The 13,879-nt window shown below is 49.4% G+C and overlaps 2 protein-coding genes across 4 annotated transcripts in view; one reads left to right on the top strand and one right to left on the bottom strand.

Annotated features, from left to right (window-relative positions):
- Positions 1-3,980, bottom strand: part of LOC310753514 (uncharacterized protein) — a 45,007-nt gene extending 41,027 nt beyond the window's left edge. Inside the window, exon 1 of the mRNA XM_083594892.1 lies at positions 3,647-3,980. The gene's annotated coding sequence lies outside the window, so the exon portion shown is untranslated. The remainder of the gene's footprint in view (positions 1-3,646) is intronic.
- The window catches only part of PIAS4 (protein inhibitor of activated STAT 4), a 36,116-nt gene extending 26,045 nt beyond the window's left edge, over positions 1-10,071 (top strand). For 2 of the 3 annotated variants that reach the window (XM_083594674.1, XM_083594675.1), the window contains exons 8-11: positions 1,129-1,202; positions 2,707-2,867; positions 5,975-6,117; positions 6,814-10,071. In XM_083594674.1, the coding sequence (XP_083450800.1) occupies positions 1,129-1,202; positions 2,707-2,867; positions 5,975-6,117; positions 6,814-7,016 (581 nt within the window). In that variant the 3' untranslated portion in view covers positions 7,017-10,071. Of the gene's footprint in view, positions 1-1,128; positions 1,203-2,706; positions 2,868-5,974; positions 6,411-6,479 lie in introns of all 3 variants that reach the window. The other variant, XR_014543343.1, reaches the window with a different exon arrangement.
- Positions 10,072-13,879: the final 3,808 nt, after the last annotated feature.

Below are 13,879 nucleotides of genomic sequence, written 5' to 3'. Positions count from 1 at the left end.
CCGCCGAGACCATATAACACTGGTCCTAAAAGACCTACGTTGGCTCCCGGGATGTTTCCGAGCACAGTTCAAAGTGTTGGTGCTGACTATTAAAGCCCTAACGGCCTTGGCCCAGGAAACCCGAAGGAGTGTCTCCACCCCCATCGTCCAGCCTGGACACGGAGGTCCAGCTCCGAGGACCTTCTGGCGGTTCCCTCCCTGCGAGAAGTGAGGTTACAGGGAACCAGGCAGAGGGCCTTCTCGGTAGTGGTGCTCTCCCTGTGGAACGCCCTCCCAGCAGATGTCAAGGAGATACACAACTATCTGACTTTTAGAAGACATCCGAAGGCAGCCCTGTTTAGGGAAGTTTTTAATGTTTGATGTTACAGTGGTACCTCAGGTTACATACACTTCAGGTCACATATGCTTCAGGTTACAGACTCCGCTAACCCAGAAATAGTACCTTTGTTTTAACTGTGTATTGACAAATGTACTTTTTTCTGACTGACGGTCGAATAAAAGGTTGATGATGATGATGAAATAGTACCTTGGGTTAAGAACTTTGCTTCAGGATAAGAACAGAAATCGTGCAGTGGCGGCGTGGCAGCAGCGGGAGGCCCCATTAGCTAAAGTGGTGCTTCAGGTTAAGAACGGACCTCCGGAATGAATTAAGTACTTAACCCGAGGTACCACTGTATTTGTGTTTTTAATATTCTGTTGGGAGCAGCCCAGAGAGGCTGGGGAAACCCAGCCAAGTGGGCAGGATATTTATTATTATTATTATTATTGTTGTTGTTGTTGTTGTTGTTGTTGTTGTTGTTGTTGTTATTATATCGCTGTACCCCCTCTGAACAGCCAGCTATTGGGGAAGAGCCTCAGCACAACCGATAAAGCAAAACAAGCCCAGCCCCCAGCTCACAATGATTGTGCCAAAAAACACATTGCGGAGTATACCTGCCGTAAAACACCCGTCTAGAGGAGCCCTTTGTCTTGGGCAGAAGCAGGTCGAGGGAGGGAACGAGACAGATTCTTCCACTGCCCCGCTTTCTCCGTTCCCTGGGGATTCGTGAATGTTGCTAACAAAGACCACTGCTTTGTTCCCTCTCTTCTCTTCTTCCACATATTCTCCTCCCGACTCAACAACTGTAGTTAAAGAGAAGCTTCGCCTGGATCCTGAAAGCGAAATCGCCACCACTGGTGTCAGAGTGTCTCTCATATGCCCGGTAAGTGATCCATGTTGTGTTGTAAAGCGCTCTCTCTCTGTGTGTTTCGAGGTGGCAGCCACAGCACAGCTCCCATGCCTTGGGAACAGCGGATTGGTGAGAAGGTGCCATTGCAGGAGATGCTTTGACACTTTTAATATTTCTTTAAGTCCAGTAGCCTTGGGACGTTTATTATTTGTTTATCCCATTTATATCAAGGTGGCATGCCTGGTTTCCCCCCACTCCTCATTTAATCTCCACAACAACCCTGTTGGGAATCTCCCCGAGATCTTCGGAGGAAGGGTGGTATATAAATTTAATAAATAGATCTCTGCTGTTTTCAAGCGCCTCGAGGCTATTGATTCTTCCACCCTCCCTTTGGAAGCTGGGTTTTGCTCAGCAAAGGCATATCCCTGTCCTTAAAGGGACCCCTGACCATTAGGTCTAGTCGTGGCCGACTCTGGGGTTGCAGCGCTCATCTCGCTTTATTGGCCGAGGGAGCTGGCGTATAGCTTCTGGGTCATGTGGCCAGCAGGACTAAGCCGCTTCTGGCGAAGCAGAGCAGCACACGGAAACGCTGTTTACCTTCCCTCCAGAGCGGGACCTATTTATCTACTTGCACTTTGACATGCTTTTGAACTGCTAGGTTGGCAGGAGCAGGGACCGAGCAACGGGAGCTCACCCTGTCGCGGGGATTCGAACCGCCGACCTTCTGATCGGCAAGTCCTAGGCTCTGTGGTTTAACCCACAGCGCCACCCAATTTTAAAAGGGGGTAGCCCTCCGCCCCCCACTGCTCTGCACTCTCCTTGAGTGCCTCTATATGGCTAGAATGTGCCATTGAACTCTGAAAAGGCCTCTTCCTTGCCTGGATGGAGTTTGAAGGGGTGTGTGTGTGTAGGAATTAGCCTTCTATACAAAGGGTAACATTTGCACCTGTTGCTCCGCCCACCTTTGCTCAGGCCCCGCCTACCACCACCAGGTGGCCCCCGGGAGGCTGTCTAGAAGTAAGTGCGGCCCTCAGGCTGACAGTGGTTCCTAGAGCGCCAAAAGAGCTGCCCCAGGCCTTCCTCCTTTTGGTCCATTCTGGGGAATAATAATAATAATAATAATAATAATAATAATAATAATAATAATAATAATAATAATAAATAATTTATTTATACCCCGCCCATCTGGCTGGGCTTCCCCAGCCACTCTGGGCGGCTTCCAAAAAAAATTAAAATACTATAATACATCAAATATTAAAAGCTTCCCTAAACAGGGCTGCCTTCAGATGTCTTCTAAAAGTCTGGTAGTTGTTGTTCTCTTTGACATCTGGTGGAAGGGCGTTCCACAGGGCGGGCGCCACTACCGAGAAGGCCCTCTGCCTGGTTCCCTGTAACTTGGCTTCTCGCAGTGAGGGAACCGCCAGAAGGCCCTCGGCTCTGGACCTCAGTGTCCGGGTAGAACGATGGGGGTGGAGATGCTCCTTCAGGTATACTGGACCGAGGCCGTTCATAACGTTCCTCACCTTTCTCTCCAAAGCTTGTGAAGATGCGTCTGTCGGTGCCGTGTCGGGCAGAGACCTGTGCTCATCTCCAGTGTTTCGACGCCGTTTTCTACCTGCAGATGAATGAGAAGAAGCCCACCTGGATGTGCCCAGTTTGCGACAAACCGGCCACTTACGACCAACTGATGATCGATGGGTGAGTTGAGCTGATTGCCTCTCTCTCTTTACCTCTGTGTGTATGTGTGTGTGTGTCTTGAGCATAGCTGTCAACTTAGAGATTTGAAAATAAGGGACCAGCAGCCTTGGAAATAAGGGATCAGCAGCCAAAATAAGGGATTTTCCAAGCACAGGTATGTTCAACTTCTGAGCCCCTCCGAGCCAAAGGCAGAAAGCCCAGCCAGCAGCCAAACGAAGCCTTAAGCGGTGGTTCCCACAGCGCAGCAACCCGGCAAAGGGGACGCAGCAAGGAAAACCACCGTCACCTCTCCGCTGGGAAGTGCTGAGTAAAGGCGAGTCCCCAGGCAACGTGGCTGATGTAACTGGCACAAGGCATGCAATCTCCACCCCCCAGTCATTCTTAGACTCCTTATTGGGTGAGCAGCGCAGCCAAGCAACACAGTGGGAGCCTCCCTCCTCCCTGGCCGGCAGGGAGGGAGGGAGAGGAGCTGCTTTCTTTGAAACCCAGGACATCACCCGGGCTCTAGTTATCTCCCGCTTGGACTACTGCCATGTGCTCTACGTGGGGCTACCTTTGAAGGTGACCCAGAAACAACAACTAATCCAGAATGCGGCAGCTAGACTGGTGACTGGGGGCGGCCGCCAAGACCACATAACACCGGTCTTGAAAGACCTACATTGGCTTCCAGTACGTTTCCGAGCACAATTCAAAGTGCTGGTGTTGACCTTTAAAGCCCTAAACAGCCTCGGTCCAGTATACTTGAAGGAGCGTCTCCACCCCCATCGTTCTGCCCGGACGCTGAGGTCCAGCGCCGAGGGCCTTCTGGCGGTTCCCTCATTGCGAGAAGGAAAGCTACAGGGAACCAGGCAGAGGGCCTTCTCGGTGGTGGCGCCTGCCCTGTGGAACACCCTTCCAGCAGATGTCAAAGCGATAAACAACTACCTGACATTCAGAAGACATCTTAAGGCAGCCCTGTTCAGGGAAGTTTTTAATCTGTGATATTTTACTGTATTTTTGGTTTCTATGGAAGCCGCCCAGAGTGGCTGGGGAAACCCAGCCAGATGGGTGGGCTACAAATAAATTATTATTATTATTATTATTATTATTATTATTATTATTATTATTATCATCATCATCAATAAGGGACAGCAGCGGGACACAGCGCTGGGATAAGGGACTTTCCCGCCAAATAAGGGATGGTTGACAGCTATGGTCTTGAGGCCTGCCTTAGAATAACAGAGTCGGGTCACCTGGTCCAACCTCCTGCAATGCAGGGAACATAATGGAAGAATTGCCTGATGGACGGCCATCTCTTCGAAAACCTCCAAGGAGGGAGAGGCCACCGCCTTCTGAGGGAATCCACCGTCAGACAGCTCTTCCTCTTCGAAAGTTCTTTCTGGTGTTTTGTCTGAATCTCATCTCTCGTCCTTTGAATCCGTTGGTTTGGTTCCTGGCCCCTGGAACAGCAGCAGACAAGCAAGCAAGCAAGCTTGCTCCATCTTCCATTCAGCAACCATGCAGATCTTTGAAGATGGATCTCACTTCACCTCTCAGTCTTATCTCCTCCTGGCTAAACGTGTCCAGCACTTTATTTATTTATTTAGAAATAATTTTTATTTGATTTTAAAGTATAATAATACTTATTATTATTGTTATTTATTCCCCGCCCATCTGGCTGGGTTTCTCCAGCCACTCTGGGCGGCTTCCAACGGAATATTAAAATACAATAACCTATTAAACGTTAAAAACTTCCCTAGACAGGGCTGCCATCGGATGTCTTCTAAAAATCTGGTGGTAGTTTTTCTTTTTGACATCTGGTGGGAGGGCGTTCCACAGGGCGGGTGCCACCACCGAGAAGGCCCTCTGCCTGGTTCCCTGTAACTTGGCTTCTCGCTGCGAGGGAACTGCCAGAAGGCCCTCAGAGCTGGACCTCAGTGTCCGGGCAGAACGATGGGGGTGGAGACGCTCCTTCGGGGTTATAACTTCAGAGTTATAACAATACAAAATATATATCCATATTTGGAAACTTCTCTGAATCTCTAGGTTTCCCCCTTCCCCTCCATGGGTCCTATTATAAACCTTTTCAACTGTGTATTATTTCACCATCCAAATTTTATGTCTCTCCAGTTCATCCATAATATCTTCTACATTGCAGGTGTTATTGCAAATCTGCTAATGTTTTATCTGCCACTGTTTTATCTACCACTGTTTTATTTACAGTGGTCTCTCAAGTAAATTATAATTTCCCCCCATTCTTTATTGAAGTTTTGGTCTTCTTGGTTCCTGAGCTTTCACGTCAAGTTTTACCATTTCGGCATAGACCAACAGCTTACTTTGCCATTCTTCCCTGGTAGGGACTTTTGTCTTCTTTCCATCTCTGGGCTTTAAAGAGAGGCAAAGCCTTGTGTGAGGAATTAGGATACTGATATGTCACTTTCTAACAAGATCTCCAAGCGACTTTCATTTAAAAACATCATGAGAAACCTAATCATTCTCATATGTGTGTGCGTATATTTGTATTACATTATAGATATTTCACATCTGGCATATATTTCACATTCGGCAACCAATGTGCCCCTTTGGTTTCACATAGTACATGGGTAAAAAGGTAAAGGTAAAGGGACCCCTGACCATTAGGTCCAGTCGTGACCGACTCTGGGGTTGCGGCACTCATCTCGCTTTATTGGCCGAGGGAGCCAGCGTACAGCTTCCGGGTCATGTGGCCAGCATGACTAAGCCGCTTCTGGCGAACCGGAGCAGCACACGGAAACGCTGTTTACCTTCCCGCTGGTAAGGCACATCTACTTGCGCTTTGGTGTGCTTTTGAACTGCTACGTTGGCAGGAGCAGGGACCGAGCAACGGGAGCTCACCCCATCGCGGGGATTCGAACCGCCGACCTTCTGATCGGCAAGTCCTAGGCTCTGTGGTTTAACCCACAGCGCCACCCACGTCCCCAGTACATGGGTAGGTGAGTCTAAAAAGCCCGGGACACAAATTTTCATGGCCCTATGGTGACTTCATTTACCTGAAGTATTGTATTTAGCGTTAACTCTGGAACTCTGGAAGTGGATACTTGACACAATTCAGAATTAAATTGGCAGCTGTGCTGTCTTTTCCCCCACAGGCTCTTGTCGAAGATCTTGACGGAATGCGAAGATGCCGACGAGATTGAATACTTGGTGGATGGCTCCTGGTGCCCTATCAAAGCAGAGAAGGAGAGGAGCTACAGCCCCCAGTGTCCAATTTTAGTTGTGGGCGGGTCCACAGGTGAGTCTAAACATATTTGCTGGTCACTGCTGTGTTTCCTTCCTAAACGGGGACCAAAAGGCCAGTAATCCTGGTGCCGCAGAGCTTTGAAAGTTTCAGCTGCACCCAACGTTACTCCTGCCTGATCAGAGTAGACCCACTGAAGGACTTGACCATGGGTAGGCAAACTAAGGCCCGGGGGCCAGATCCGGCCCAATCGCCTTCTAAATCCGCCCACGAACGGTCCAGGAATCAGTGTGTTTTTACATGAGTAAAATGTGTCCATTTATTTAAAATGCATCTCTGGGTTATTTGTGGGGCCTGCCTGGTGTTTTTACATGAGTAGATTGTGTGCTTTTATTTAAAATGCATCTCTGGGTTAGTTGTGGGGTATAGGAGTTTGTTCATTCCCCCCCCCCCCCTTCAAAATATAGTCTGGCCCCCCACAAGCGCTAAATCGCGCTTTGCACATGCGCACAAGCTCCAAATTGCGCCGTGCACCTGTGCAGATACGACGCTTCAGTTTGCACTCTTTTCATGTTGCGAACGGGCCTATGGAACAGATCCCGTTCGCAACCAGAGGTACCACTGTACACAATAGATGTACCTATTTTAGAAAGATGATAATGATGATGATGATAATTCTTAACATACTACTACTACTAATAATAATAATGCATGTTAATTCCCCCTGGCTCTCCTTCCCCCTGCTTCCAGGAGGCACTTCGGAGGCCAACGGTGTGCCGCCTCCCGCCCCCAGCGTGGAGAACGGCAAGGTCCCCGCCGACGTGGTGGACTTGACGCTGGACAGCTCGTCCTCCGAGGAAGAGGACGACGACGACGAAGAGGAGGACGACGACGGCGGACCCAAAAGGAAACTGCCCCGCCTATACAAGAACGGCTTGGCATCCGCCTGCTGACTGCAGGGGGCGCTCCGGGTCCTCTGCGTGGGAAAAGCTTGAATACCTTGGTGCTTATTCAGACGTGGGAAGAGGGGCTTGTTCTCTCCCTTCCCCCCTCCATCTCGCCCTCTTGCAAAGCTGCCCCCTGTGACTTCCCAGTTCCAAGTTAATTTTTTTTAAAAAAAGAAAGAAAGAAAGAAAAGAAAAAAATTAAGAAGGCCTGCCGGGGGCGAGGGTGTGGCGGCGACGTTGGCGGAGCTCCTGCATGGCTGGAAGGCGAGCCATCCTCTCTCTGGGGTCTTTTGCCAGCTCAGCTTGCACCGCCTCGAGAAGCAGGGCCGGGACGGCACACACCTCTCTTGCATGGAGGAGTCGTGTCGGGAATTGGCCACTGGCTCTCCTCTCCTTCCTCCCGACCCCCTGCTCTCCTCTCCGCCCCCCGTTGCTTCTTGGGTGACCTGGTGCCAGCTGCTCGGAGCATGTCTGAGCGCCGGCGGGCAACCTGAACTCTTCTGGGCCTCCCAAAAGCGGCATGTGTCTCTTTGGTCTTGCCTTGTTCGACAACCATTCCTGACTCCTTCTCAATCTCTCTCTCTCTCTTTCCCTTTCTCTGACACGTGCGAAACCCCTCGCTGGACGTTTTAAGGGAGTGCTGTGTGTTTGTTGCCCTTTGATGCCGGGAGGCTCCTAGAACCAGCAGGTTTCCCTGGTCCCCCCCTCCAGTGCCCCCCGTCCCATGGGCACGTCAGGAAAGGGCTTTGGGAGGGGAGCCTGTGAAAGATGGACCTAGACTTTGAAACCCAGATGGCTTAGGGTTCCTTGCAGCATCTTGGGAGAGAACCTCATGTAAAGAACTCTTTTTAGCTTCTTCCGAAAATAATGTAGAATTCTTACATACTGATTCCCTGTTACTCCCCGCGCCCCCTTTTTTTAAGTTGAACAAAGCCATTGGGGAGGGGGGAGGTGGGGAGGGTTCGGAATGCGGAATGGGCTTGAACCACAACCTGTTGTCTTTTTTTCCCCTTTCTTTTGAAGTGCAATAACTTGGTGTGTTTTGGAAGGCGAAAAGGGCTGTGTGTCTCCCCGTCCCACCCTCTTTAATCTCACCAGGGCTTTAGCTTGAGTCGGGTGTTTTGGGGAACAAAACAGCTTTTTTGCCAGGGGGCGGGGGTGGGCTAGGAGTGGACGGGCCGGCGGGTTTTGGGGGGGGCACAATGGCCCTTTCCAGAACAGAAATGCCAGGTGGAGGAACTTTTTATTATTATTATTATTATTGTTTCTACCCAACTACCTCGGTTTTAAGACAAACAAACAGAAATTCAGGTGTAGCTCAGTCATGAAGTGGTGGTGGGGCAGCATGCAGGTGACTGTTGTCTTTTTAAAAATTGCCTATGGACTTCCAGCTGCTTTGATACGTCTCCCCCTCTGTTCCCCAAAGCGCACGCCCTTGTGTATCCGTGAACTCTTTTTAAACATTGCCCCCTTCTGCTCTGCCTGGCCTCGGATCGCTTGCCTACGTCTGCTCTTGACTTTCATTGCTGGCAAGCGAGGAAATGCGCGCCCCTCATAACACACACACACACACACACACACACACACACACACACACACACCTGCCCAGGAGCTGGTGCACTACTAGTAACCCCATGCAGATGACCAAGGAAAAGTGTGTCTGTTGGTTTCATGCGTTTACACTAGGCCAAGACTGTGCTTTTATTGCACACACTGAAAACTGAATTGGCCCAGGATTTTATTTTACTTTCTGTGGTTCGGGGGAGTTTGTCCTGTTTCCTTTGCCCTACCTTCCCCCCTCCCCCTTTTCCTGCCATTCCCACCTGTTGTCCGTCCGCCAGCCCAGCAAACCTGGAACGCGGGGTGCTTTTGCTGTCCGCCCCCCCCCCGAAAAACAAAACCAAACCATGATGTGTGTCCACCTTCTGCTCTCTCCCATGAAGCTGGAGGGAACAGCACCGTCATCGTTTTTTATATCCAGACCACTGGTGCTTCTCTTGACGGTTGCGTTTTCAAAAAAAAGAGCAATACCTCTTCGAAAGGACTGTGCCCCAGAGAGGTGTCGCAAAACAGAGAAATGGCACCTCCTTGATTCCAGGCCGAGAGTGCGTCTCTATCTCCCTTTTCCAGGCTGCGCATGGCATGGGGGAAAGAAAGCCCCCTCCAGGGTGTTTTAAAGAAAAGCCAGTTCAAGTGTATTTTATAGAAGCCCCCAGACCTAAACGGTTGCTGTATAGGACCTCGCCCAAGGAGGAGAAGCAAGGCGCTTAAGAGTTCAGCTGGGTCGTGGCAAGTAGTTCTTGTCAGTTGCTTTTCTCTCCCCCTGAACATCCCACCCCACTGGTGGCCCCCATGCCTGTTGAAGGGCTCTTGAAGAACCCCAGGGATAAACAGCACTCGGCGGGGTCGAAGCCCTGCCCCAGTCCCTTGGAAGCCGATGTGGAGAAGATGGCTGCAGGAAGGGAGGTGTGTCAAGTCATCCAGACTTCCTGGCTCTTCCACTCCCCACCCCTGCTCTCCTCCCCCATATATAGATCCCCCCCCCCCGCACACCCGGTCAAACATCTCAAACTGAAGCAATACGTTTGCAGTTTTTAAAACGCGCACACATGAGACCTCCAGATCCACTGAGGGTTTGCAAAGATCTTTCCTTGTACAGATGAGGGTCGCTTGCCTCCTCAGCCACTCAGTAGTTCGTCCCACTCCTCTCCCTCAGGATTATAATTTGTGTGCTTAAACTTCTTTGGCTCCCCATCCCCATCCCAGACACTGTCCATTGGGACTTCGCATCCTCCCTCCCTCCCTCCCTCCCTCCCTTCCTTCCTTCCTTCCTTCCTTCCTTCCTTCCTTCCTTCCAGATTTCCATTCTGTACATATGTTTTTGCTTAACATCCCTGTCCTGGTTTTCCCCTCCCCTCCTTTTTCTGTTTGTTTGTGTGCGCGTGTGTGTGTGTGTGTAAAGAAAAGAAATCATTATTTTTTCTTTCCTTCAATACACATTCTTCAGAATTCAAAAGTATAGTGTTTGTTAAATAAAATGAATTGAAAGATTTCACTTTAACCTGCTTTCACTTATGCCTGACGTTGTTGTGATGGGTCGGCTCAAAGCTCCGTCTTAGCCCAGTGTCCTGTTTCCAGCAGTGGACAACCCAATGGTTTGGAAGGCCTTGCAAGCAGAATGAGCTTTTGGTTGCTTGACCCCCACCTTCTGGTATCCTCCTCCTGAACATGTTCTGTTCTGTTTAGCGTTGAAGACTAGTAGAGCTGTTGGTTTATTTCTGAAGAACATGGGTAAGAATTGTCTTGCAGGAGCAAAACTAGTTCTAGAGCAGGGGTCCCCAAACTAAGGCCCGCGGGCTGGATAAAGCCCGAGGGCTTTTTCAGCTGCAGCTCCGATCTGGTGGAACGCTCTGTCACAAGAGACTAGGGCCCTGCGGTACTTGACATCTTTCCTGCCTTTGGCCAGGGCACAGCCTGACTCCCTCCTTTGGCAATCCTCACAGAACTTCTAGCCCAATGGTTGCCATTAATTTGATTGGAATTAATTTTATAATGAAATGATTTTAGAATGTTTTATCGTTTTGCTATTCTTAGTCGCTCTGAGCCCGGCTTCGGCTGGGGAGGGCAGGATATAAATACAAATTTTAATTTTTTTTAATTATTATTATCCGGCCCGTGGTGACGCCTGCTGCCACCTCCCGCTCTTACCGGCGCTGCACTGCGCGGCTGCCTGCTTCTGGGTCGGAGGAGCACCGGAAATAGCTTGTGCGCATGCACAAGCGTTACTTGCACATGCACAAGCATTATTTCCAATGCACATCCGGGTCGGAGGAGGCCCATGCACATGCGCACAAACTATTTCCGGTGCTGCTCTGACCCGGAAGTGCTCTAAAAATAGCGTGTGCGCACGCATATGGGCACGCACTCCTCCGGCCCACCGCGCAATTGGCGCTGGAGACACCGGCCCCAGGCGCGGTAAGTTTGCTGACCCCTGTTCTAGAGTACTGTTGTGAACAAAAAGCCAAACAGCTGCCTCAGAACGATAAATGGGTGTATGTGTGTGTCTCCTAACCTTCCCCTTCCCCTTTGTTTCTTTGATCTGGCGGTACTTTGAGATAGATACAGCCCCTGTCCCTAGTTTATTGACTCCATGTTCAGATAATGCTGAACTATACAACTTCTGTCAGCCCTACGAAACATGGCCCAGCGGTCAGGAATGATGGAAGCTGTGGTACAGCCACATCTGGCAGACTTCGTATAAGCTGGTTTTCTCCTGCCCCAGACACTAGGACCCGAACCACTGGCTTCAAGTTATAAGAAAGGAGTTTCCGACTCAACATCAGGAAGAACTTTCTGACAGTAAGAGCTGTTTGACAGTGGAACGGTCTCCATCGAGAGGTGGTGATTCTCCTTCTTTGGAGGTTTTTAAGTAGAGGTTGGATGGCTATCTGTCGTGGATGCTTGAGCTGAGATCCCTGCATTTGCAGAGGGTTGGATTAGATGACCGTCAGAGTCCCCTCCAACTCTACAATTCTGTGATCTTAAGACAGCTTCCTATGTCTCAAGCTGGTCTGAGGAACCTTTGATTCTCCAGATGCTGATGAACTACAAGCCCCACCATCCATGGCAGTTGGCCGTGCTTGCTGTGGCTGATGGGAGTTGTAGTTCAGCAACATCTGCAGGGCCAAAGGGTCCCCACATCTGATCAACTCGTGGTGGCTGGAGCCTTAGATTTCCTTTGATCTGAGAGGCTCTGTATGCTTTGGGGTGCGTTCATCTTTTGAAACCGTTCCATTTGCCTTTTCCCTGTTTCTGCAACCTCTTGCAATCCCCAGTCACGCTCGTACTTTCATGTGTGCTGGGGAGGGTTTTCCTGTGTGGAGTTTGGCTGAACAGGTTTCTCTATCCTTGCTTAAATAAATGGCGCAGCAGCTATGGAGAATGAGGCTTCCCTGGGACTGCTCTCTAGCATGTGGTTGGTCCAGCTCCAACAGCCCCACTCAGAGAGCTCACCTTAGCTGTAAAGGCCCTTAGTCATAATTATAGATGACGACATGCAGACAAAAGGCACACACAAAAATAAAACCTGAGATGTTTGTTTATCATAGCTGTCCATGGAGGCACAGGTCAATTCTGCGTCCAAAGCAGCTGTCTACCAACTCCATCTGGTACACCAGCTGAGACCTTACCTGCCTGCAAACTGTCTCCCCAGAGTGGTGCATGCTCTGGTTATCTCCCGCTTGGACTACTGCAATGCGCTTACGTGGGGCTACCTTTGAAGCTGACCTGGAAACGACAAGTAATCCAGAATGCGGCAGCTAAACTGGTGACTGGGAGTGGCTGCCAAGACCATATAACACCGGTTGTAAAAGACTTTCATTGGCTCCCAGTACATTTCCAAGCACAATTCAAAGTGTTGGTATTGACCTTTAAAACCCTAAACGGCCTTGGCCCAGTATACCTGAAGGAGCGTCTCCACCTCCATTGTTCAGCCTGGACATGGAGGTCTAGCTCTGAGGGCCTTTTGGCGGTTCACTCCCTGCGAGAAGTGAGGTTAACAGGGAATCAGGCAGAGGGTCTTCTCAGTAGTGGCGCCCACCCTGTGGAACACCCTTCCATCAGATGTCAAGTAAATAAACAACTATTTGACTTTTAGAAGACATCTGAAGGCAGCCCTGTTTAGGGAAGTTTTTAATGTTTGATGTTTTATTGTGTTTTTAATAATCTGTTAGGAGCTAACCAGGGTGGCTGGGGAAACCCAGCCAATTATCAGCTGGCCTGAGATGACACACTAATAAAACTCTAACCATGTGCCATCGTAACCCATGTATTTTTAGGAACATTTAAAACTTGTTTGATATGACAAGGTCTATATCCATTAACAAAATAATTGCGTCTTTCGCCAAATCTGAAAAGCAATCTGCAAAACCGATCAAATGCCAAAAAATAATGTTAAAGCGTGTCTTAAGTTTGAGGCCCCTTTAGAGCTGGGGGGCCCAGGTGAATTGGCCCCTTAGTTGCCCCCCCACAAGCCATAAGGCAGGAATTGGGAGTCCAGTACCCAGCACACATCAGCCCCAAGCAGCATGGTCAGTAGTTGGGGGTTGTTGGCGTTACAGTGCAGTGATTTCCCCAAGGAACAGCCGTGTGAAAAAATGTCTTGTGGTCACCTAACGAATTTTATTGCCGCGTAAGCTTTTAACGTGGTCTAGAGCTAGTCCTCTCTAGGCGATGGTCAACAATTTGGCTGCAAAAGGCAAGTCAAATGACACACAAAAAATTGTTGTTATTTAGCCGTTTAGTCGTGTCCGACTCTTTGTGACCCCCTGGACCAGAGCACGCCAGGCACTCCTGTCTTCCACTGCCTCCCGCAGTTTGGTCAAACTCATGCTGGTAGCTTCGAGAACACTGTCCCACCATCTCGTCCTCTGTCGTCCCCTTCTCCTTGTGCCCTCCATCTTTCCCAGCATCAGGGTCTTTTCCAGGGAGTCTTCAGAATGGATAATTCCTTCAGAATGGATAATCGGTTTGATCTTCTTGCAGTCCATGGGACTCTCAAGAGTCTCCTCCAGCACCAGAATTCAAAAGCATCCATTCTTCAGCGATCAGCCTTCTTTATGGTCCAGCTCTCACTTCCATACATGACTACTGGGAAAACCATAGCTTTAAGCATACGGACCTTTGTTGACAAGGTGATGTCTCTGCTTTTTAAGACGCTGTCTAGATTAAATAGAGGTTTTTAAAAAAATAATGAAAATAGGTACAAATGAGCATTATTATTTTTAAAATATAAAATGCCTGCGAATGGGATACAATAACCACACAGAAATCAAAATAAAAATCAGTGCTAATATGATTCCTTTATTGCC

This window comes from Podarcis filfolensis, assembly GCF_964270895.1.
Source record: "Podarcis filfolensis genome assembly, chromosome: 18".
NCBI classification, from domain to species: domain Eukaryota; kingdom Metazoa; phylum Chordata; class Lepidosauria; order Squamata; family Lacertidae; genus Podarcis; species Podarcis filfolensis.
The sequence above is the reverse complement of the archived record's forward strand: the minus strand, read 5'-3'. Positions and strand labels throughout refer to the sequence as shown.